The 22,984-nt window shown below is 47.4% G+C and overlaps 1 protein-coding gene across 5 annotated transcripts; it reads right to left on the bottom strand.

Moving 5' to 3' along the window:
• Positions 1–1,861: 1,861 nt before the first annotated feature.
• On the bottom strand, positions 1,862–22,543 carry LOC135904343 (uncharacterized). Of its 5 annotated transcripts, none has more exons than XM_065434980.2 (10): positions 22,394–22,543; positions 21,306–21,347; positions 16,197–16,250; positions 14,978–15,016; positions 11,669–11,773; positions 10,038–10,106; positions 9,226–9,309; positions 5,500–5,577; positions 4,770–4,805; positions 1,862–2,207 (listed from the first exon to the last, which is right to left on the bottom strand). In XM_065434980.2, exons 2-10 carry the CDS (start codon positions 21,324–21,326, stop codon positions 1,920–1,922), a joined length of 774 nt encoding a protein of 257 aa, XP_065291052.1. In that variant the 5' UTR covers positions 21,327–21,347; positions 22,394–22,543; the 3' UTR covers positions 1,862–1,919. The 5 variants fall into 5 exon arrangements, with proteins under 5 accessions (XP_065291052.1, XP_065291053.1, XP_065291054.1 ...); XM_065434981.2 differs by having other exon boundaries at positions 9,229–9,309; positions 22,394–22,541; XM_065434982.1 differs by lacking the exon at positions 14,978–15,016.
• Between the last annotated feature and the right edge of the window lie 441 nt (positions 22,544–22,984).

Here is a 22,984-nt window from a genome sequence, read left to right on the forward strand (position 1 = left end):
GTGCATACGGCAGACATAGTCAGATCCTGACTGGAAGCTTACCATTATCATTAATATTATATTATACCGTCACTTTTGGTCACCGCGGAGGTTTGTAAAAGCTTCTGTGGTGACGCGCGTAAGTGACTTCATAGTTTGAAAAACAACAAAGATTGTGTTACGTGGCGGGTCTGACCAAAAACCGATGATCAGGTGATGGGCTGGTGGTATGCGGAGAACGGATGACTGTTGGCGTCCGAGGTCCGGCCTCGTCAACGAATGGGATTGTGCCCAAGTATACTTGAACGGATTGCTTGCACCGATTGAGGCGTAGTAAGCATACGAAACGCGTGACCAATTCGTAAAGTGAATCCTCAAGAATATATAAGGCTCTCCGACGTTAGCTACGACCTCAGTTAGGATAATTGTACGTCGACGCCACTCCGGCCAGTCAACTTGGTTCATAACCACTTCCGTATGCTGCTTTTCCGACACGAGAAACAATGCAGAACCTCATTCATCTGAAAATCTGCCGAATCGTCTAAAGAGCCAGATGTCGGACAGTAATAGTATTGTAGGACATGCGCCAACAGCAGTCGCACTTCACGAAAAGCGCGATGAAATGTAATAAGGCCCCGTGGACTGAAAGAAAACTGCCCTGGACACAAACTGAAATGTCCTGGCGCCTCACGTGGTTGGAGCCAAGATGGATGAATGAATGGATGGATGATCGATGAATACGATGAGAATCCCCTCTGAAACAGTGTAGTGGCTGGTGCCACCAAGGTCGTTACTTCTACCTTTCGTTAGCGATCATTACTTTTACCGTTTACTTTCGCGTTTATTACAAAAAACTTAGCTCGGAAAGCTGCCCGAATATGCATGGGAACGAAGAAATTGTTTTTCTCTGCATCAACTGCACTGATTTCGATGCGGTTTATTGCAAAAAAAAATATGGTGACTGTATATAGGAAGCCAATTTTCCATTTATGCCATCATATATTTAGGGAAAAAATTCTTCAAGATTGCAAAATTTAAGAAAACTCAAGTATCAAATTTCTAACTCTAACTCTGTAACAAATAACATATATCACAATTGTGTGTAAACTGCACCTATTGGGACATTTGAAGCGGACAAAACAGGTGCATTATACACCGCCACTGCAAAACATATTAAAGATCCGTGTATACCATGCACTCTCAAAAGTTAACCAAATGCAAGAAATTTCATTCAAATTGGCCTAGTGGTGGTCTAAGAAAAGCATTTATACATTTTACATGTATCACAAAGTCCTAACTTCAGGTTGTTGGTACGGCTTCATTACGGGACAACAGCGCAAAAATAAACGAGAAAAGTCCTGTCCTGTCATTCTTTGTCTCGTTGTGCGTCTCCCTGTGTGGCTTCTATCGTCCCTTGTCTTTTGCTGCGCCGCAATTCTGGTGACTATTTTCATCAAGGATTCACTATAGGCAGTCCTGGCACCTTAGAGCTGAACCACGGAGCCCGTCTCTGCCAGTTAAGGCGTGCGTCTAATATCGGCTTACTTGATGGTGCTGTCTAACCGGTAGAGTCCACTCTTTTAACGTACATTTGGATTTAGGTGAAAGAACTTTACATAGTAAAAAACTGACCAGGATTCTTCAGCTATACGTCATCGCCATATCTCCAGTGCTGCTTGTGTAAGCCCCCCAAGAATCCGTGTTCATTTCTGCGCTTCAGTACCCATAGCGAGCAAGCGTTTCTGGAAGCACAAGGGTTCTAAGACGGGCTAGCTGGTTTGCGTTCGTTAGGGCGAGAAAGCGCAGACTACGGGACGAGTGAAAACAGACAGCGCTGGAAGACCTGCGCATCGGCGCATACAATGCATTTTTCGAGCCGCACTCTTGGAACCCCGCGGCTGCACTTTATTTCTCGCCTCTGCGGACCCGTGGCGGCGGTCCTAGGCCCAGTTAATGTCCTCGATGGAGAAGGCGAGCGCGAGTGCGAGCGCCGAGCATCCGACGCCCATGGCCATGAGCGTGACCGCGATGTTGATGGGATTGAAGCCCATGCGCGCGGAGACGCGGTCCTCGGGCCGGTCGGCTACGGCGTACATGACGATCATGAGCACGGCCACCAGGATGAAGTAGGTGGCGAAGCAGAACGCCGTCACCGAGGTGACCGCGATGATGCCTTTGTGCCGGATCACCTCGAGCCGCACCGCGCGAAGCCGCTCCCGGAACGCCACCTGGCGGGGGCAACGCGCGATGCGAGGTCGTTTCAGTTTTCATTTATGCCGTGGGTGTTATTCTGTATACACTGTCGAATTCCGCTATGTTGGTTCATCGTGAAGGTGCTCACAGCGAGCACATATTCACACGTGTACTTATCTTTATCGGGCAACCACGTTTCGCCGCTTAACAACTGTAATCGCACAACGAGGGACGCGCCTGCATGTATCCGACGTTTCTGGAAAGTTATCGACGCTTCTATCCGCGTGTCTGTTGTCGCCGAACCTTGTGTTATCAGATTTCATCGCGTGACACGAATGGAGTAGAACTTTGTGGAAGACACGCGGGTCCCATCAGTTAATCTGGAACATTCGACGACTGATCTATAAAAGCCGACGCGCTTGACCCGCTGATCAGTTTTTCCGACGATCGCCGACCGTGTTCGCCGCTATCGTTGTGCTATAAGTGTAGCCTGTTTTTGTGGGCACAGGTTCGCCCAATAAAAGCTAGTTTTGTATTCCACCGTATTGCTTCTTTCTTCACCATCACTACCACGTAGTGATGGTGAAGAAAGAAGCAATACGGTGGAATACAAAACTATAATACAAAACTAAACTAAACTACAATACTATAAGAAAATTAAGCGACAGGCGGGTATTCAGAGAGCGTTGCGCTGACGGAAAGAAAATAATAAGGCAGTGGAGAACGACTGATTATGACGCATCAGCTGTCATGTTTTAAGCACGTGCCCACGGTTAATTGCCTCAAAATCCGGCTAGATGTTCATGATTCGATAGCGCGACGGAAGGTACATTATACCGACAGACAGCGCTCTTTCACTCTCTGTGTGTCTCTTATATATGTCCTTCGTATATGTGTATGCGCTGTGAACACCACCGAAATAAACTGTTGCCGACTAACCCGAGCTTCGCCCGCCCTGTTATTGTATTGAGCCAATCAGGGCTCCTCCGGTTGGTACCACGAGGGCTCCATGAGTCAGTCGGAGATGGCGAATTTGACACACGTGCTACCCATGAGCGACAATATGCAATTTCGTTTTGACATACGTCGTCGCTTCGGCGTGTAAAATATGCTGGAAGTGACATTTATATGCCGATGAAAAACGGGAAAAACGATGCCAACTTTTTTTACACCCTTTGGTGCTTATCTTGTCCCTCCTACAGTAATCATCAGTCTTGCGTATGCACATCCTGTATTCCACGCACCGTGCTCGCTACCTAACTGTCATGGACGCTGTATACGTATACATATATGCATGCAATTAACGCCTCGCGCCTGCCGTTCCCGGGCCCTCAACAAGTCCACCGGGAGCGCACTGTGCAAGATAAGTGACGGTAGTCGGTGGGTGAGGGTGCTCGCGCTTGAACTCAGCAGTGTGCACTGAAAGTTCGCACCCTTTGGGCCTTATCTCGTCCGACAACGATAAACGTCTCAGTCTTGCTAGCGTTTCCTTTTTTGAAAACTTGCGCTCGCTAATTTCCAGTCGGTAACGCAATGGCACGTTGATAAAACTCATGCCGTTCGTGCCTGCAGTGATCGCTGTCTTGAGCAACGCCGTCGGCGTCGTACAGGAGGCTAACGTAGACATGCCATATAGTGATTTCAGGCCTACTAGACTTGAAATCCGTGATAACGATGCCGGTGACTGACGCAAATGTTTTGTAACGATTGGCGCTTTCGGGATTTCAGTAGATTTTGGGTTGCATTAGACTGTCCGTACACGAGCACTCTTACGTTTTAATTCTTACGCCAAGCGATCAGATATTGAGAAGCCTTTCGAACTCGCACTGGCAATTCAGAGACGCCGCATGCTCTTCGTTGAATAAAAACCGATACAGACAAAACAATTCACGACACGCACCTGTATACACACACCGCAGCTGATGATGCTCGCCGCATATTTGCGCAGCCTCTTGTTCGACGACCTCGTAAAAACTGACATCACGTAAGTTTCACGCAGAACGAGCTAAAACATCTCCAATACGTCTTGCATGCACGCGAAGTCAAGCAGCTATATAGGCGCCAGATCGCACGAGCCAGAGAGGAGCAAAGGCTCGCTGCGCGCCCTTTCCTCCTCGCCCAATGTAAAGGCCCATTGACCAAGGCCAAGCTGGCAAGACGCGCGTTCGCCTGTACCGTTGCTACGAGTCCATGTAACATTGTATACCTCTCTCGAAAATGGATCTCTTGACAAGCCAAGAAACACGAGGATAAAAAAAGCACACATACAAGGAGGATCTGGGGTTCGTATTCTCGATGGATCACTTTCGGGGATATCGCATCAAACGCGCGCGTTTATTGGCTAGGCCACTGACAACGTTCACAAAAGTTAATGTAGCTACATACCTGCCGAAAGTGATCCACCGAGAATTATCGAACGAAATTGTCATCCGGAAGAGATCATGCGCCCTAACAGCTATAGCATGCTGCGGGAATCCGATCCGCGGCTGTCGTTCGGTTTGCGGTGCCATGCGCAATATGCTGCGCCAGTATGACGTACGTATACCAGCGCACAATAAACGCACGATCGAATGCGAGCATGCGCTGAAGATGCTTACGACGGAACTGGTCGTCGACGCCAGGTCGTCATCCTCCTGCAAGTGTGTACGTAAAACACAAAGCGGCCACCGCATTTAGAAAGCCAGTATTAACATTTAATGCTTTGTACTTCCATAATTGTATTTACTAATCATGTATAGTATCCTTTTCATATTTTTTATACGTTTACTGTTTTACAATTACGATATGTACTGATGTCAACCCCGCCCTACCACGGCGCCTAGCTAGCAGTATTGTAAATAAAATAAAATTAAAATGAACATATATATTCGACATACATCGGTACGCTTCAAACACATTTTCTACAAGACGACGCGAGGCAAATCAAAGCACAATAATGTTCAACGTGTTGGTCACAAGTGCCCACTACAGACGTCAGTGAATAACGATTGGGATCGTAAATGTGCCGGCACATTCTGGGTTTTCGTCATGTGCGATAACGACATAAGCGAACGCTGTATGGGGAACGGTTATGTGCCGTGAAGTACTAAGTGCTAGGGAGGAAAAATAAAAGTAAAACCGAGTCAACTGTTTCCAGAAAACGGTTTTACATTCATCCCGAACGGGGCTCGGCGTTCTTTTCATGCATGGACGACAAACTTCCTCGTACTCTATACGACGGTTTGCTTCCTAGTAAAAAACGTACAAATAGTACCACGCAATCCGTTTATACTGCCCGGTGGCTGCGTCACGTGCGTGCGACTGCAGAAAAGAAAAGGAACCACTTACGTCAAAGAAACTGGGCGAAAGGACTCCTGGGCGGTTCTGCGATGACGTCGACTTTTTCGGCTTGCTGCCCAGGATGATCTGCATGTGTTGAGAATTAAAACGGGGCGCTATATCACTCCCGTCAATCGCACTCGCCAGAGAGTTGCACGCAAAACAGGGAACGTAGCAGATACTCCTTCCGCTTGCCAATTTCCATCGCGTCTTTTCATCCACGCGCTTGCGCAAAGACCCTTCTCTTGTACAGCTTCCACGTCGCACCAACAGCGTCGTTGCTCCTGTCGCATCTTGGCACGTGATCATGGGTCATATCGACGCAGCGCCATTCACAAGGCGGAGAGCCAGGTGCAGAGATCGCGTGACCAAGTCGGTCGCTTCGGTCCGTGCTGCGGTCGAGAGGCCACGGCCGGACTGGAGGCAAGCGCGCTTAGCTCGCTTCCAGTTGGGCCTTGTTTTGGCTCAGTCACTTCGCTCAGACACTCGTCGCTCGCTTTTGCAGCGCGACTGCAGTAGCAAATGTCCTTAACCAATCAGAGGCTTAGCAGGAGGCGTCGGAGTACGCGGGCAGTTACTTGACGCGTACATGCCTGGCATGAACTAAAACCCCTTAAACTTCGTAAAGTAGCGGCACGCTTAGAAGAATGCCGCCTCCTCCTCGCGCGCTCTGGCCGAGGCCGACGCCGCGTCGCTATTGGCCTAATAGCATCACGTGGGCCCTTGCGCCGTGCATCAGCGCCATTTCTGCTCGAGAAGCGTCTACGGAGTGGCGAGGAGCCATGGAGGAAGGAAACTGAGGAGAGGCCCTATCCCCTCCGCGCGCTAGGAGAAAAGTGTGGAGGAAGTGACGTAGTAGGTTCTCCTCTTTTTAGCTGACTTTTTATTTCTTTGTCGTAGCGGCCACGCCTTTCGGGCCACAATGGCAGCTCCGTTTTGGTTCTGTGCGCTCACACGTGTTGCTCTGTAGGTTTCGTACCGTGGCAAATGCGCCGAGCGGGCAGGTTTCCGTTGGTCTCCGTGTTTTGTTGCATTGCGTTATCTGGACCGTGCTCTCCTGGATATTGCTGTGGCCAGGTGGGACACGAGGAACTAAAGTTCGTGAAATGAACGCGCATGCAACGCTGTACGCAATGTACCGCGCCATGGCAATGGCAACGGACGAAGGAATATCCGCGGGAAATGTTGCCCTCTTTGGCGGAATCATGCTAACGTGCTAGCGATTGTTTAGTATTGATGCGGAGCGAGCGGGCCCGAGCAGCACGGTTGCGGGCAGCGCGGCGTGGTTTCGCGAAAAATGTAAACAAGAGAGGAGAGCTGGCCCGATAGGCGGAGCAACGCCATGAGCAACGCCAACTTCCGGCTTCACTTTAGCTTCACAAAGAGTGACGTCAGAGCCTTTCCTGGGTTTCCTTCCTGCGTGCGAGGAGCGCATGTTGGCGCCGTTGCTACGCTCGACCAGTGTAGGCGGCGCCACGGTCGAGGAGGGAGTGTGAAAGAGAGGAGAAACGAGGAGGAGTGAAGGCGTAGGAGGAGAGTGTCGCTACTTTAAGCAGTTTAAGGGGCTTTAACATGAACAGGTGAAAGGCACCATTCGCGAGACACGGCGACAGACAAGTCGCGCCGAGCGATGCGAAGATTGGTCGCCCTGAGTCGCTCTATGCCCGACCGTCACAGTCGGTCGCGCGACTTCTGTCAATCGCCGACATGAATGTCACTTCAGTTCCCGCGGAACTTAGGCCATTCCTGAGAAGCGGTCGGATTGGCTAATGCAGCTGGAGCAGTATAGACGATATAGACCCGTTCTTGCCAGGCCATGTTGCCGTGTTTCTGCAGCTAGGTTACACTAGCGTCGCCGTCTGTCCGCGCTGCACTACATTCTTTCTACCACGTTCTGCAATTACCTTTCCAGATTTTCAACGCAAGCGTCCACACGCGCAGCCATATCTCGGAGGCCATGTTTCTGCCAATTGTGTAAGTGGCCTCTAGTGGCCTTGCAAGGCTACGATAAACTCTTCATACGTCAGTGTTCCTCGAACTTACCCAGTACCTGACCCCCTTTTTAGTTGTACCAAACCTACCATGAGGCCCCCCTAACCCCCCCCCCCCACACACATAAACACACACACACCTGTATAAGCCTTCCCAAAATGAACCTTTTGGATGACATGTGTACATGTAAATTTTAATTTGTTTAAAGACATTAAACACAGTAGGGAGCTACCCAAACTACTTGGTAATATTTTTAACACTGACTCATTTAGTCATGTATTTTAATATGACTGATTCATTTCTTGACACAGTTATATCTGCTGAACCCCAATTTCACAGTTTTTCGGTCAGTAAGACAAAACTGCAGGCTGCGGTTGGGAAGCCGTGTTCGGTGAAGCTTTCTTTGTGGCGACCGGTTACCTCTACATAATAAACATTTCAGGGACGATATATATATATATATATATATATATATATATATATATATATATCGCCCCCGGTATATATATACCGGGTATTTCTGTGAGCACTTTCAAACATTTTTTGAAGTTGCCTGTGGCAGATAGCAAAATTCTTGTCCGTGAGTTGGTCTACTCGAAGAGGTGGACATTATTTGAAAAAAAAAATTGAAATACATGTTGACTAATTACCAAAATATAACTAATTGAGATTTTAAGTAATTACCTTATGACCCCTACTGCAAGTTAGAAATACCAGCCATGGAGTACGCAAGGCGGATTCATTTGGAACGAATTATCAGGATGACACCCGTTTCGAGATATTAATTCCCGAACTTTGCGGAGAAATGCACAGGTGTTCCAATTACTTTTGTGCTTCAATGCCAAAACGACGTTTTGTCAAGAAAATGTCGCCTATGCAAGTGCGTGCTGTTATCCGGTATGAATGGGCACGTGGGACTAGTGTGCCCGTCATTCATGAATGTCTACAGATCGTGTATGGTGAAGAAGTCATGTCTCGAGGGATTGCATTGCAGGGCACCGAGTTTTACCAGAGTGGTCTCTTCAAGCTGATTGCACGCTACAAGTGTCTCAATGTCGGTGGCGACTATGTGAAAAAATAGTGCAAGGTGTATAGTTCATGTGCCATGGTGTATTTTTTTTTAGAATAAAGTTTCCGTGGGAAAATAAATGTCGAAAGTTACTTTCGGAAAGTACATCGCAGACATACATACATACATACATACATACATACATACATACATACATACATACATACATACATACATACATACATACATACATACATACATACAGAGTAGAGCGAGTGGAGAGGGCGGAGCATGACGAAGACGTCAGTAAGAGCCACTACGAAACAAACAGCGCCTTGAAAGGTCCGGACACTTTGGAGGGCCCACTTCCCAAAATCTAACCCGCTGATATCCGCAGAAAGGGAAAAGGGGGCGGCGTTCGGGTAGGTTGCCTTGCGGAGACTATAGCGGCCTAACGTCACGCTGCACCTCCTAGTATTTTTCCTTCTTGCATGCCCCGCGTACTCTTTCTCTCGCTACACTCATGACTCCCACTGTGGATCAACCACTGCTTCGACAGATTTAGCTCCTGTGGTCTTAATATCACGAAGCCCCCGTGCAACGAACACGAAAGCTTCAAAGTACGACCCTGGTTGGTGTGCCCGTACATGCTACGGGAGCATGTTCAGGTAACGCCAACCCTGGTCGCTGGCTGGCGACAGCGCGCCATGCGGAATCAGCCGGCGTGTACCAACCACCTCAAGTTTCTTTTGCGGCGGCGCCGGCGGCGGAGATGCAGGTCCCGGGGGGCTCAGCACGCGCTGTAGTGCAGAGGCCGTCTGCGCACGAAGAAAGAAAAGAAAACGGCACAGGCACGTGAGTGAGGTGTCCCAAATTGCAAACTCTTTGCGAGTGTTCGGCCACTGCGCAGAAGTCGCCAAAGCTGGATACGGTGAGTATTCACTCTTTTGCAACCCTATCTTTCAATCTCAAGTTTGGTTTTCTTAAATAGCCGGAGGGGTGCAGCCGCATAAAAGCTGCTGCGCTGAGCAGCTCGTCGGAAGCGACTATCTCTTTCTTTGGCAGCAGTGGACAGCGTTGATATGGATTCACACAAACATGTAATAAAGAATAAAAGCCGAAAAATGATATGGGTACGCCTGCTTCACATGCGTTATAGTATACGTGTGCACGTAAATCTAGGTGTACGTATTTCTGCTTAGCATTAAATAGAAAAATAGCGACGTTGCATACTTACAACGGCAAAATGAGATCATTTCAATCACGTCAATCGATCACTTCAATCAATTAACAAAGCTACTCCCGAAAAGACGCTATCAAAATCCACGATATCACGGGCAGTAGTGCCAGAAGTTCAAGGTGGCGTCGCCACCGGTACTTTTTTTTTTTTTTCGTTCCCCTGCATCTCGTCCGGCTCACCGAGCCGCTGGCAAAGGATCACCTGCGTACGCGCATTTGTGTACGCCTTTGTGCACTGAAAGGTTAGCTTTTCTGTTAGGCTCAGCAGCGTAGGGTATAGCAAAATGTACACGCTGCCATTTTTTACCATGGAAGCGTCGTTGCTGTCCTTGGCTGCCCTCGAACCGCACAGTGCCTCCTTCGACAGGTTGTGCTCCTGCAAAGCAGAAGTGCAATGTGGCATAACCACCCGCGTACAAGAGGCGCTGCGCTTCGCATGTCGCACCATCGTCAAGTCTCGAAAGCTTCGCAATGCGAACACATCTCTCAAGCTATATATAGTAAGCACATTCGGGCTGTCGTATCCGTCGCTTTCGCTGTGACGGCAGTGACATGACCAGTCACACTAGTAGCCCTGCGGCAGCTGTGACTTCAAGACTTCTTTCTTCTCGCTTAAATTTCAAGTACACATCAAATAGAAGTCGAAAGCGTGGGATCTGTGGTCACTTTTTTCACAGTACAATTATTTCCAGGTGCCTGCTGGATCACGTCACTGCCTCACGCACCCATATTCGCAGAGGTACCTCAACTCTAAGTCAAGCCCAGTCCTCTAGATTAGATACATAGGTAGCTTTCATGCAATTATGTGCTTGCATCCTTAAGTGGGTGGGTGGATGGATGGATGGATGGATGGATGGATCCATCCATCCATCCATCCATCCATCCATCCATCCATCCATCCATCCATCCATCCATCCATCCATCCATCCATCCATCCATCCATCCATCCATCCATCCATCCATCCATCTATCTATCTCACTACTTATTTAAGGATGCGAGCACACACTTGCGTGAAATGAGAGCTCCCTAACGTCTCTCTGCTCATGGTAACGTTAACTGCTCGCGGTCGAGATAAACAAGAGGCGTTCAGGGTGTTGATGAAAGAAAGAAAGAAAGAAACAAACAAACAAACAAACAAACAAACAAACAAACAAACCATGAAACAGATGCAGTCGGTGTCGTTACAGACCAAGACAATGTTACAATATAGAGACAGTTACTTTAAAGACGAAAAAGAGTATAAAGCAGAGATAGGCAATATTCTATAGTCGGGTACAACTCAAGAAGGAAGGAGAAGTCCCGCCCAGATGATTGAAGAGCGGCAGCCGATTTCCTCCGCGACTAAAGAAATAGTCCCGCTGACGCGACTCGGCCCAGTTCGAAGCGCGGGCTGCCATGTTCTCCGCCGGCGGGGTGACCCGCCGTCCGGCTCATGACGTCAGTCTAGAGTGCGCGCCCATTGGAGGAGGATCGCGTGCATTCGCTTCTGAGGGGCAAATGCCGCTGTCTCCTAAGTTGCACCTGACTATAGACTGCGACATACTTAGCCGATTAGCTCAAGCAGGCTCGCCGACTACGAGTTGCAGCCCTGTTTCAAAGGGGACATCATCATCATCATCACCACCTAAATTGGGGGCACTGCCAAACTCCGCCATATTGTCGAGATCATCATCTCGTCACTTCTGATTGGCTCACGGGGCTGCTACAACCTCTCTCATTGGCTCAAACCACCACCATTGCGGCAGACATGACAGTGTCTAACATAGCCACCTTGGTCTGCCGGTGCGGTTATTAAGTGACGCGCCAATAAGCGGGGAAACCTTCGGTAGAACGAAAGTGAGGAAGCTGTTGGCGGATTCCCTCTGTCGTCTGCCTCTTCCACCACCAGCACAATGTTCCATGTACGACAAGCGCCGGCCCGAGCGCGCTTTACTCACCACCGGCGTCGCCACCATGTCGTTCGTCGGGCTCTTCGCCGATGGGGGCACCAGCGTTGTCGGGGGTGACAGGTGGGGCGCTGCACCGCCGGCAGCCGTCGCCGACTGCGAAACAAGCATCGATTCAGAGATCCGGGAGGACACGTGGTTTGTTTCAGGGCTAGACGGACACGGCTATTGTACGACATTTGCTGAAATGGTAGACGCGCAGGGAAAGGCGAGTGTATCGGGCGCTTCCATACGTGCAAAATTTAGTTTATTCACTGCTTAATAAATTGACACAAAGGAGAAGCAATGAGTTTATAGCTGTACAGTAGTTGATTACCTTTCTAGTGTATTGTGGATAGGCTACATATAGTGTCGTGTTGTTAACCTTAAAGGGACACTAAAGCGAAACAATAAATCAGCTTAGACAAGCAAACAATTGTTTGAGGACCCTGCAGGCAGTCACTTCAAAATAATAGTTTGAGTATTGGATGTGAAAATGAAAGTCGAAGTATCAGTATTTGAATTCCGCGCCGAAACCCCGACGCCGCTACATCAGTGTGACGTCAGGGATTCTAAACTATGTTATCGCATTTGGGCTGCGTTGGCTGAGTAAAGGTTCCTGAAACTTGCCATGTGCAATATTTGGTTCCTTTAGAACACAATGTAGTCAATCTGTAACAATATGTAATTAAGTAGGTCCTAGAAGATGTCATCAAAATCCATGACGTCACCGCGACCAGGTGCGGGAACATCAAGGAGGCGTCGCCACTTGTCTTTCGTTCTTGTTCTTTTTCTGGCTTACCAAGCGTCTTATCGTAGTAAGAGTGGCGTTTTTGGCATCGTAGAAAGGTAATTTACTGATACAGAAGGAATCATTTTTCTCTTTAGTGTCCCATTAAGAAGTAGTGGCAGATACACTGCTGTTAAACTTTGAAAATTTGTATACATATGCCAGCCAATAACGTTCGCTCATTCCCGCGACGTCACGGCAGATCCACAGAGGGCTGGCGCAGTGCGGTGTTGTGGGCGGATGTTTAAATGTATTTTTAGATTTTTTGCAGCATTATTCTGGCGCAGGCTAATGACAAAAAAGTGTGGTATATAGCTGCTGCTGTGTGTGCGTGAGTGCGTATGTGTGTGTGTCGGAGCTGGGGGGGGCACAGCGCTTTGTGCGTGGATGGAAGCTAGACACATTATAAAGGGAAACATTAAATTCAGCTGTATTATTAAATTACGCTTCCTGTATGTCAAACAGCCTCACTAATACAGTAGTCATGATCCAGACCAGAAAAGAAAAAGATAAATTTTCTGCAAGGCTTAAGCCTACCTAAAAGGCCGAGATAAAGACGCATTAAAACAAAACAACAAAAAAGTTTACAGTCACTTTAGCTTACACTAAAGAGGATGAAGGCGGAAGCCTGCGCACTCACGAGGCATTCATTGCATTATATCTGACATTCTCATTCGAATGCGTTGTTACTCCTTATTACTTTCTCGCACCAAATGCCGTGGGTTCGAGTGCCTCAATTAGCTCTACCTTAATTGACTGCGCATTAATTAACTTCGCCCTGATTAAGACCAAAGGTCGTGGGTTCGAGTACCTTAATTAACTTCGCCTTAACAAACACCAAAGGTAGTGGGTTCTGCTCTCGACCTTTATGATGTCAATTGGAATCCAACTTGAAGGTCGGTTTCCAAGTGGGTTCGACTCCAACCAAACGTCAATCGATCGACTCCCACCAAAGGTCGTCGGCTCTGTTGCCTTAATTCTAGCTTAATTAAATGTGCCTTAATTAAGTTCACCTTAATGAACACCAAAGGTCGCGGGTTCGGCTCTCGATCTTCACGATGTTAATTGGAATCTTACTTGGAGAGGCCTGTTCGCCCATATCTCCATGTTGGGTCGTGATTTCGAGTGCCTCAACTAAATTCGCCTCAATTAACACCAAAGCTAGTGGATTCGACTCCGCCCAAAGATCGAAGGCTCAACTCCCTATGAATTTTGGTGCCAAGAATTTCGGTACATAACGCCGGACATCGGATTTTTCTACCCAAGGCTTTCGCCTTAAAAGAAGATAAAACTCTACTGGCAAAGCCACATTGAAGCTCCCGTTTCGTGACGCCACGTTCAAATGGAACCAAAAGCTCTGCCTAACAAGTTTTGAGAGTTTCAGTAAAAACGGCCCAAAAGCGAAAAATAGTTCGACATTTGTGACGTCACGCTGATGTACAGACGCTACCAGTAGTTCGGGCGAGAAATTCAATATATTGAAGCCTGCACCATTAACTGCGTTAGTAATTAACCGTTATTCACCAAATAAACACAACTGAGGTTCTCAGAAACTTACTTTATCATTTCAGATTGATTTAGTGCTGCCTCTTCAGTGTAACTTTAAGTTCCAACCTGACTTATTTCTCCTCATATTCCTCTTTCTATTCCCCTTTCCCCCACCCCCAGTGTAGGGTAGCGAACCGGATGCTGTTCTGGTTGACCTCCCTGCCTTTCCTATCCTTGTTTTCTCTCTCTCTCTGACTTATATCGAGCGAGAAGAACAGGAATAACCGAAAGGCTCTGGTTTTCGTCTTGTCCAACCAGATGAAGCCAACAGAGAACTAAGACAGGGAAAACATAGGGAAAATCACTTGTTCTTTTTAACTGAGACGTAGAAATAAATGAAGTAACTCATCTCACGATGACTGCCGACGTTAATGCGCAATTACCCTTTCAGCAACGCAGCGACACTCTTGTGTTTCCATCGTCGGTATGCGCGTCATGTATGAGCCGTGTACACACAGTCGGGCTCCTCTCTCTTGCTGCCTCCTCCCTCCCACCCACCTTGTGTGGCCTCCGAGATTGCACCGGTGGCGCGCCACTTCGCGCATGCGCACAGGATTGTTCTCCCGCAGCCTGCGGGTGTCAGTGGCGCAACTAGTGCGTGTGAACGCGGGTTCGAATTCACCCGGCACCGGAAAACGTTTCCTTTTTACTTAAGCGAAAAGTGGCGTTAAACAGGTTAGACAGTTATAGACACAAAGGGACCGAAGTAGGCTAAGAATGCCAATCGCGTTAATAAGGCGACTAAAAAGGGAAAAGACAACCCGCAGCCTGGTGGGAGCCGGACCCACATCTACCGCATCACACGTGCAACAATGCCCTATAAAGGGAGCTACGGCGACGGCTGTCGCCCTGTTGCACTTCCTTGTGTATTTGTGCGCGTGCATGGCGCTGGAAGTATCTTATATTGGTTCACCGTCCGTTGGCTTCATATGGCATGGCTTACGGCTACAGTATACATCACTCGCTTTCTGAGAGCCTCTTACTTCGGCAGTAGCAGCAGAGTGCGCCCCCTGGGAAGTCGTCTGAAAGAGGAAGACAAGAATAAGCAAGACTTTTCGGGACGGCATATGTTTCAGCGAGGTCTGAAGATTTTATGATGAGCCTTCTTTCGTTGCCATTTATGTGCTGCACGTTTGCCACGCCTATGTGTGCTGTGGAGCAGCCGAATGTGATAGGCACATGCATTCACGTGCGATTAGCTATCCACGAGACGACGTAATACTACATCACAACAGGAAACCGCAGCGCAACCCTAAATACGGGGGAACGGGCCAATGGCATTGCCCAGCATCACTCGCCGCGGTGACTCAATGGCGTTCTGCAGCTGAGCACGAGTTAGCGGGTTCGAATCCCGGCGCATTCCGATGCGGGCTAAATGCAAAATAATAAAAATTGCTCGTGTACCGTGCTTTGGGTGCATGTTAAAGAATTCTGGGTCGTCAAAATTAATTCGGAGCCCCCCACTACGGTGTTTTCCTCCTTACCGACTGTGAAGTTTCGGAACGTTAAACCCCGTGTTCGTTTGCACATTATCCACTTTGTAAGCCGTTTGTAGTGGGTTTTAGTGCAATATATTTGGTTAGTTTCTCTGAATTCACCTGATTATTCCGCAATTGCGCCAACTTTATTTATCTGAGGTTTCATTCCCGCTCAGGGGACTGGGCTCTTGCCGCAAGTGTCTCAAACGCACCGTGGGTGGTTAGCGATGCTGTGATAATTTCTTGTGGCACCCATGATCAAGGCAGGCCTTTAAAATTCCCCGTACATGTGATATGTGATATCTCCTGCACCACTGCAAAGTTGTATCCCATACGACTTGTATACAAGTCGTATGGTTATAGCTTTATTTAGACCATTCAATCCGGACGTGTTTTATTATTTTCTCTTATTTTTTTGCGTACTTTCCTTTTTTCCGACTCGGAAAGTGATTTTAGCAACATTTACAGCTTCACTGTAATACACGACCCATATCTGTCTTACACTACACGTCACTGCAATTAGAATCATGCCTGTAAGATTGACTATTACGGTGCAGTGCTAACTGCCTTGTCAGGTTGCAAGAATGGTACTTGCCCTATACGGCACTTAGTCATTCAACGAAGGAAGCAGAAGCGAGATGCTTTCTAGTTGAAAAAATAATTTGCCCCGAATAATGAATGCATGGCATAGCAATATCTCATCTAAGAATATGATGCGACTCACAAGTTCATATTCCCCGATCGCGGCTTTTATGTCACTTGGGTGCGGCTTGGCGTCCTTGGAAGCAACAAGACACAACAACATATCGCTTGAGTGTTTTCGCACATTTACGGTCGGAAAACGTCACATTGCATGGTGGAAACGACACAAGACACGTATATAATGCTGTACGGGACGTTGTTTACAATACATGTGCACAGTGAGAACCACTGTTAATTAAGGAGACACTAGAAGATATACGGTATCCCTTTAGACTCGTACAGAGTATTGGCGTTGACCGTGCTAGCAGGAAAACTTGAAGACAAACTTACGCCGATGACTCCAGTGCGACGCCACGGATTTCGTACCATTCTGGCATACTTTGCACCGTCATATTGCACAATAAAATGTGTGGGTTGTAAGAGGTGTATCACGAGATTCATGACAAAACTGGCTTCTCAAGTGTTGCGTACGTCTTTTCATGCATCGCAAGTCGTCACGCGCTAATCATTATAAAGTAGTACGACCTTACTTAGCCCTTACGAAGGTCTTTTTTTTTTAATCATGTAATTCTTTCCTATTACATGTGAGGACATGGAATCGTTCGTATGCAAATAGTGCTTAATGCACAACCATTACATCACCTGAAAAAAATGTAGCTAACCCATCTCTTGTAAAACCTCTCCCGCTTGGGCAGTACTGCTACGTACCTCTAGTGTAAATAAATAAATAAATAAATAAATAAATAAATAAATAAATAAATAAATAAATAAATAAATGACCGAGGCGTTATCTTTACTTACTTCAGAAGGCAATGTCATCGGTCTTTATCGATAAACATGTTTAACTAGCCCTGAACAAGTGGTGTCACAGTTTACGACACCACGGAGAGCTTGTTCGGAAATTTTGAAGGAGTACTGACATGACATTTCTTAGTTTTCAGAAGGGCAGCGGATTGGGCGAGTTGGTGTTGCATGGTAACAATAAAAATTCAAACAGCGCATAAACGACGGGACCAGAATGAGGGGGAGTTGTAAGTTCAGCGCCGTGTTTGTCTCCTCCTCATTCTGGTCCCGTCGTTTATGCGCTGTTTGAATTTTTATTCTTAGTTTTCATTTTTTGTTTTGAACGAATGGCCTCAACTTCCAAATACTAGGGAAAAAAATACTGGAGAGCCTCAGAGTGTCCTAGATACAGCTCACCGTAACAGCTTTTCTACGTCATCAGTTTCGTTTCTCAGAAGGTGGTGCGTGTCGTGACGTCATGGCACAAAGTGTGGTCACGTGATAGAGCAGGACCTCGTGACGTTCTAACACTCGCTCCGGGCTCGCTTGTGCAGTCGTGTGCTATGCTGCTTTTCAAGAAAATTCAAGAAAGTGTGGCAGCTAAGCGCGTTGTTGGGTGCTGTGTCGTGGTGACTCAGTGGATATGACGTCGTCCTGCTAAGCACGAGGACGTCATAGCCACTCAGTCAGCCAACAAATGCCAATAGCCAGTCGCCGTCGAGCTCGATACCCGATCGCGGCCGCCTCATTTCGATGGGGGCCGAAATGAAAAGAAAAAAAGGCGCACGCAGTTATGTGTGCTTAGATTTGGATTCACTTTAAGGGGAATATTTAGCCCGGGAGCTCCCGTCTAAATGCGCGGGGAACGGAGAAATTGTTCTTCTCGACAACAACAGGACAAACTTTAATTAGGTTTGTTGCACTTAAAACGCGAAGCTAAAATATAGTAATTGGAGGAAAGAAATTACACTTTATGTCATCAATGTTCAAAGAAAAATTCTTGAAAACTGCAAAATAGGGGGGGGGATGCAACTATCAATAAATCAAATGTTGGTTGAGACTTGTGGTTATTGGTATACGTAATCATGAAGGTTTTTCTGTGCATACCGCAACTGCTATACATGGATGCACAGGAATAACAAGTCACACGTAGCGTCCACATGTACTATAGTTGCGTACATTCGTGATAAATTACGGAATTTCACGTGCCTAAACCACGATCTGATTATGATGCACGCTGCATCAGGGGACTCTGGATTAGTTTTGACCACCTGGGGTTCTTTTAACATGCACATAAATCAAATAAGCGCTAGCTTTTTTTTCCTTGCATTCTGCCCCCAGCGAGATCCGGCTGCTTAGGCCACTTAGGCCGGCATCGAACTGCGTGTTCAATAGCGCAACGTCATAGCCACTGAGCTACTGCAGAGGGTGCAATAAATGAAAAAAAGAAACGGTATCAAAATTTTGTAAACCGCCCCCTATAATGCACTAAAAGCGTATACCGCTTTAGAAGCTCTTCAAGATGCAGTTTACAGAACTGCGATATCTGGTCTTGGTGCAATATGTTACAGATTCGTAAACTTCGCCCTTCCATTTTTTGGAGCTTACCGATTTTCAGAAAGTTTCGTAAAAAAAAAAATCGAAGCCGTAAGTAAAAGCTTTGTTTTCTACAGTTGCCAGCACGTGACTTTCTCTCTCGAACGCAACACATATTTTGTTTCAATCTCACGAAAACATTCCTGCCTTTTACCTTTGAATAGGCAAGTTGGCATTCGCCCCGCAATAAAGATTTCTCTCAAGTAACTCCAAGTGGGAAAAAAATAAGCCTGAGCCCTCCATTATACACGGCGTCTTTCATATTTCTGCATGGTGTTGCTTTGGTACGGTAAACCCCTTGAAACAATCAAACGATTGTGGTTTCGTACAATGCTAAGCGCACGAAGGAACAAACTGCGACTGTCGACAATGATAGAATATAGGAACACGTTCCCTGCGCCGGGGGTTTCAGTAAATAGGCTTCCTCTATTGTTCTGTCAAGGATTGCACGATAACATTTTCGCGCGCTTTGGCGCATGCGGCAACAAAAATGCGCGTCGGTCGCTCTCGTTGACCTTACACGAACGAGATGAAACGAGCATCGCGTCTCGCCGACGAAAAATTTACGTGGCTGCCGGCACGACGGCAACAACGACGACATCAGTGAGATTATAATGAGGTACACTGTGTGGCAGTACAGGAGTGGTGGCTTCAAACGTGCGAAGTTATACAGCGGCATCGATTCTTGGCTTTCGTTGCTGCCAACTATATGCTGCAAGTGACAAATGTCCGGCTCCTTCGCTGATAGAGATTCATGACGTAGTCTAGAGGCGACTTGAAACCTATATCGGTACACGGCGACTTCGATTCTAGACTTTTGCTGCTGACCATGCGTACAGTAAGGTTTTCGCCTGGCTCTTTCACCAACAGAAATACCTCTGTGGCTACCAAAAACAACTGAAACGTCAGTGAGCTTCATGACGTAGTCCGCTCGCATGTCAGGGGCCTTCCCATAGCACGAGGGAGGCGGGGGGGAATAGGAAACTTTTAATTGTGCTAGTCATGAAAAAATACTTTATAGGAGAGAGCAATTGGCGTCATCGTCAGACGGTCTTCGCAAGTAAGCCCCCTTCTGACGCCGTCCTCTCCGCGATTTTTGTCGTGGAATCATAGGAAATGCGCACATCGGGCGTTGAATCCTGGCAGCAGCACGCCCTGTGTATACCTGAACGTGGCTCCGTTCGTGGTATACAGTGTGCCGCTTGCGTCCAGAGCTCCCGTCACTTTGCCCAGCCCATGCCGCTCACTTTCAGCTGGCCGAATTTTGTGCATGCATGTTCTCGGCCTCGATGCCGTTGCTACGGTAACACTGGCCCCGGTGCGACCGCAGAATTAGCGGTGCATGCGCTATACAAGTTACAACTTCCGAGCGGCGCAGTATAGACAAGCAAGTGACGAACCAAGCGCAGCCACGCGGGATTATTGAAACGACGACTTATCACGTGCTTTAACGCCAAAGCGTTCTCTGCCGAGCTCCAGCAAAAATCTGTCCCGTGTACTTATGTCGCGCAATCATCATCACGAAAATTTCCTGGCCTTCCCACGATACACTGCTCGACGTGTCGCTAGTGTAACTGGTATTAGGATGAAATATTTAAACGTCTTGGCAAACGGTACCGAGAGATCACGATATCACAAATCTGCCAGAGACAACAGTTTAGCCAGGAACAACGAGCCTTTATTTCTTTCAATTATTCTATAATTTATATTCACAGAGCAAAAGCAGTTGAACAAGGACCGGCTTCCAGCTAGCGTGACACTCTTTCAGGGGCCAAGTGGAGGCAACTGCAGCTCACACACGGAGTTTGTACCACAATGGCAAACGCGTCACCACCCTAAACGGTGGGAACTGGTACAGCCCCTAGATTTGGAAACTAGGACGGGGAAACGGACGGGGAAGGACACGGGCGTGGTCTCGCGGGCGTGTCGGGAGGAGTTGCAGGAAAAGGCGCAACGAAAGGCGTCTTTCCACCGGATGCTCGCATTCAGCTCAGAGGTGACACTGGATAAGCGCGCTCGCTAAATGTGTGTGTGTACACCTGTGAACATTTTCTGTGGGCGCCACGATGCCGCCGCTGCTCTAACGACGCAGCTTTGCAACATTCGCCGTCTCGTAGGATATGACGCCCGGCAGCCTCCGGGGTGCTGTTTACGCTGCGCAGAAGCACAGGCCTCGCGTGCGTGCTTGGTCATAGCTACGCTCTTCTAGCGAAAGTGTAATTAACTTAAAAAACTGCGGACATTTATGGACCTGTATTTGTGAATGTGCAACAAAGCTGCCACTGCTTCGAATAACGTTTCGCTTTTGTGTTATGGCCAAGTCCTCTGAAAACTGGATGAACCAGTTTTTTATGACGAGGGTTCAATATTGCTACGTGACGCTTCCTCCTAGTTTCCTTGTCTTTCCTCCATGTCCGCATGGGCAGCTATAAATATGTTGCATAATTGACGCTGCATCTTGTAGAAGCTAGGCGAGCTCCCTTGCATAATCAGTAATGTGGAAAGTTGGGATAGTTGGTGAGTAATCATCATACCCTGCTGGTGAAGCAGCGCACTGACACGGACACAGTGAAGACACATAAGAAAAGACGGCATTCGCTGCATAAGTTGCACAGCTTGCATAAGTTGTTGCAGAGGTTATATTGCATTTTTGTTTTTTCTTTCAGCATTCAATGTACTTTATGTCGAAATTCAAGCAAATGACATGCATGATTTTTATATCAAAGATTCGCTAAAGGCGCACTACACTCACTTTTTCCGGGGGCTGCGCCATTGTGTTGGTAAGGCGACGTGACTGCAAGGAGGAGAAAACACACCGTGGAGCGACAGACACACCAAGGAACGTACACGCCGATATAAAAGAGCCTTCCGTGCTTAGTACGTTCATGAACGGAAAAAATTGGGGTCTGTCTGATCATACCTTATTAGTGCTACATATAGCAGGGATGACCAAAGTGCGAATTCTCACGGGTTCAAGTGCGGCTCGCGACCTCTCTGGTATCTGTAACCCCCCGCCCTCTCTCTCTCAATCTCTGCCTCTAAAGACTTGCTTCCTTTGCGTTCTATAGAAGAGACGCATACGTAGGCAGCCAAACTTCGAGGTGCTTCTTGCTTCAAGAATGGGGAAGCGCAATGCAGAGGCACAATGAGCAATCGCTGCATGAGTGGCATTCACTGTGACCACCAGCCTTGTCGGATGAAATAGCAATAAAATTACCTCGCCCCAAGTTTTTTTACCGCAGCTCTTGACTAAACAGATTATTTTTATGGCTATTTTTGTATAAGCCTGTCTGGTTACTCTTGCTATATAGCTTCAGTTAACTTGTCAACACTCTCATTTTAACAGTAAATCATCAATGTATTTCACGAAGGATACTGAAGTATTTTGCCAGAGTTAATTCAAGAGAAGTGTGTTAATGACATGACCTCAAAGGCACTGAGATCTGCAGTGCAAGTAAAATACTGCTGATTTAAGCAAATACAGCTGATGAAATAATTGCGCTGCCTGCCACAGGCTGATTTTAATAAATCTGTATCCAAGAATAAAGAACTAAATACCGATCACCTGATATCTCCGGCAAAACTAGGCAATCTGTCTTATTTATATTATTTTATGATCACTACAGCTGACCGAAGGCAGCAGCACTGTCGATTTTCCAAAGGCACAGAACGATTGTAGTGGGCACACCGGAAGCTGCTGCTGTTGCTATAATGGCGAACAAGCACCGAGTTCTTCGTAGAACACAGACGTTCCGCTGCACCTGGGAGCCACCGTTAGTGTGGCTTAACACTCTGTTTTTGCTAATATAGTAGTGAGGACAACGGAGTAAACGTACGTACCTCCGCTTGTGTTGGATCTTCTTGTTCACGCGCACTTTTTAGTCACGCGCTGCGTTCGCCTCCTCTTCCTTGTCCTTCCTTGGCGGTTACCACCGATCATCAACAGAACTACGCTGAAGAGCCATCCACAAACTTCGTCTCTGCCCGTTTCTCAATATGTTGTCTTATGCAAGGCTGCCTTGTCGGAGGACGAATAAACGCGTGACAAATCGGGCATTCTGAAATTCAAGTTCTCGCTCTGTGTTCAACTGGACACCTAGGCGCTCAGTACACTTTGTTGTTGTCGCAAATGCTATTGAATTAAAGATATGGAGCTCACTCTAAAGAATATCAACATCACTCTTGGAGGCTAGTACGGGAATACTCAACGTACGACTAACTATTCCACTGCACCACCACTTTGATCTGTGCGACGCTTACTGCGCTTACGGAGTGCGAAAAAAAAAAAAGAAAAAGAACATGACTGTGGAACCTGCATCGTTTCGACGGGCTTACTTCGCTGCAGTGTTTTTCACACTTAATTACAGAATACTCCAGCGAATTCGGGAAGCGAGAGCTAGCGAAAGTTATCAATTTAAAATGCGCGCGCTT

The sequence above is a fragment of the Dermacentor albipictus genome, chromosome 7 (assembly GCF_038994185.2).
Source record: "Dermacentor albipictus isolate Rhodes 1998 colony chromosome 7, USDA_Dalb.pri_finalv2, whole genome shotgun sequence".
In the NCBI taxonomy this organism is placed as follows: Eukaryota; Metazoa; Arthropoda; class Arachnida; order Ixodida; family Ixodidae; genus Dermacentor; species Dermacentor albipictus.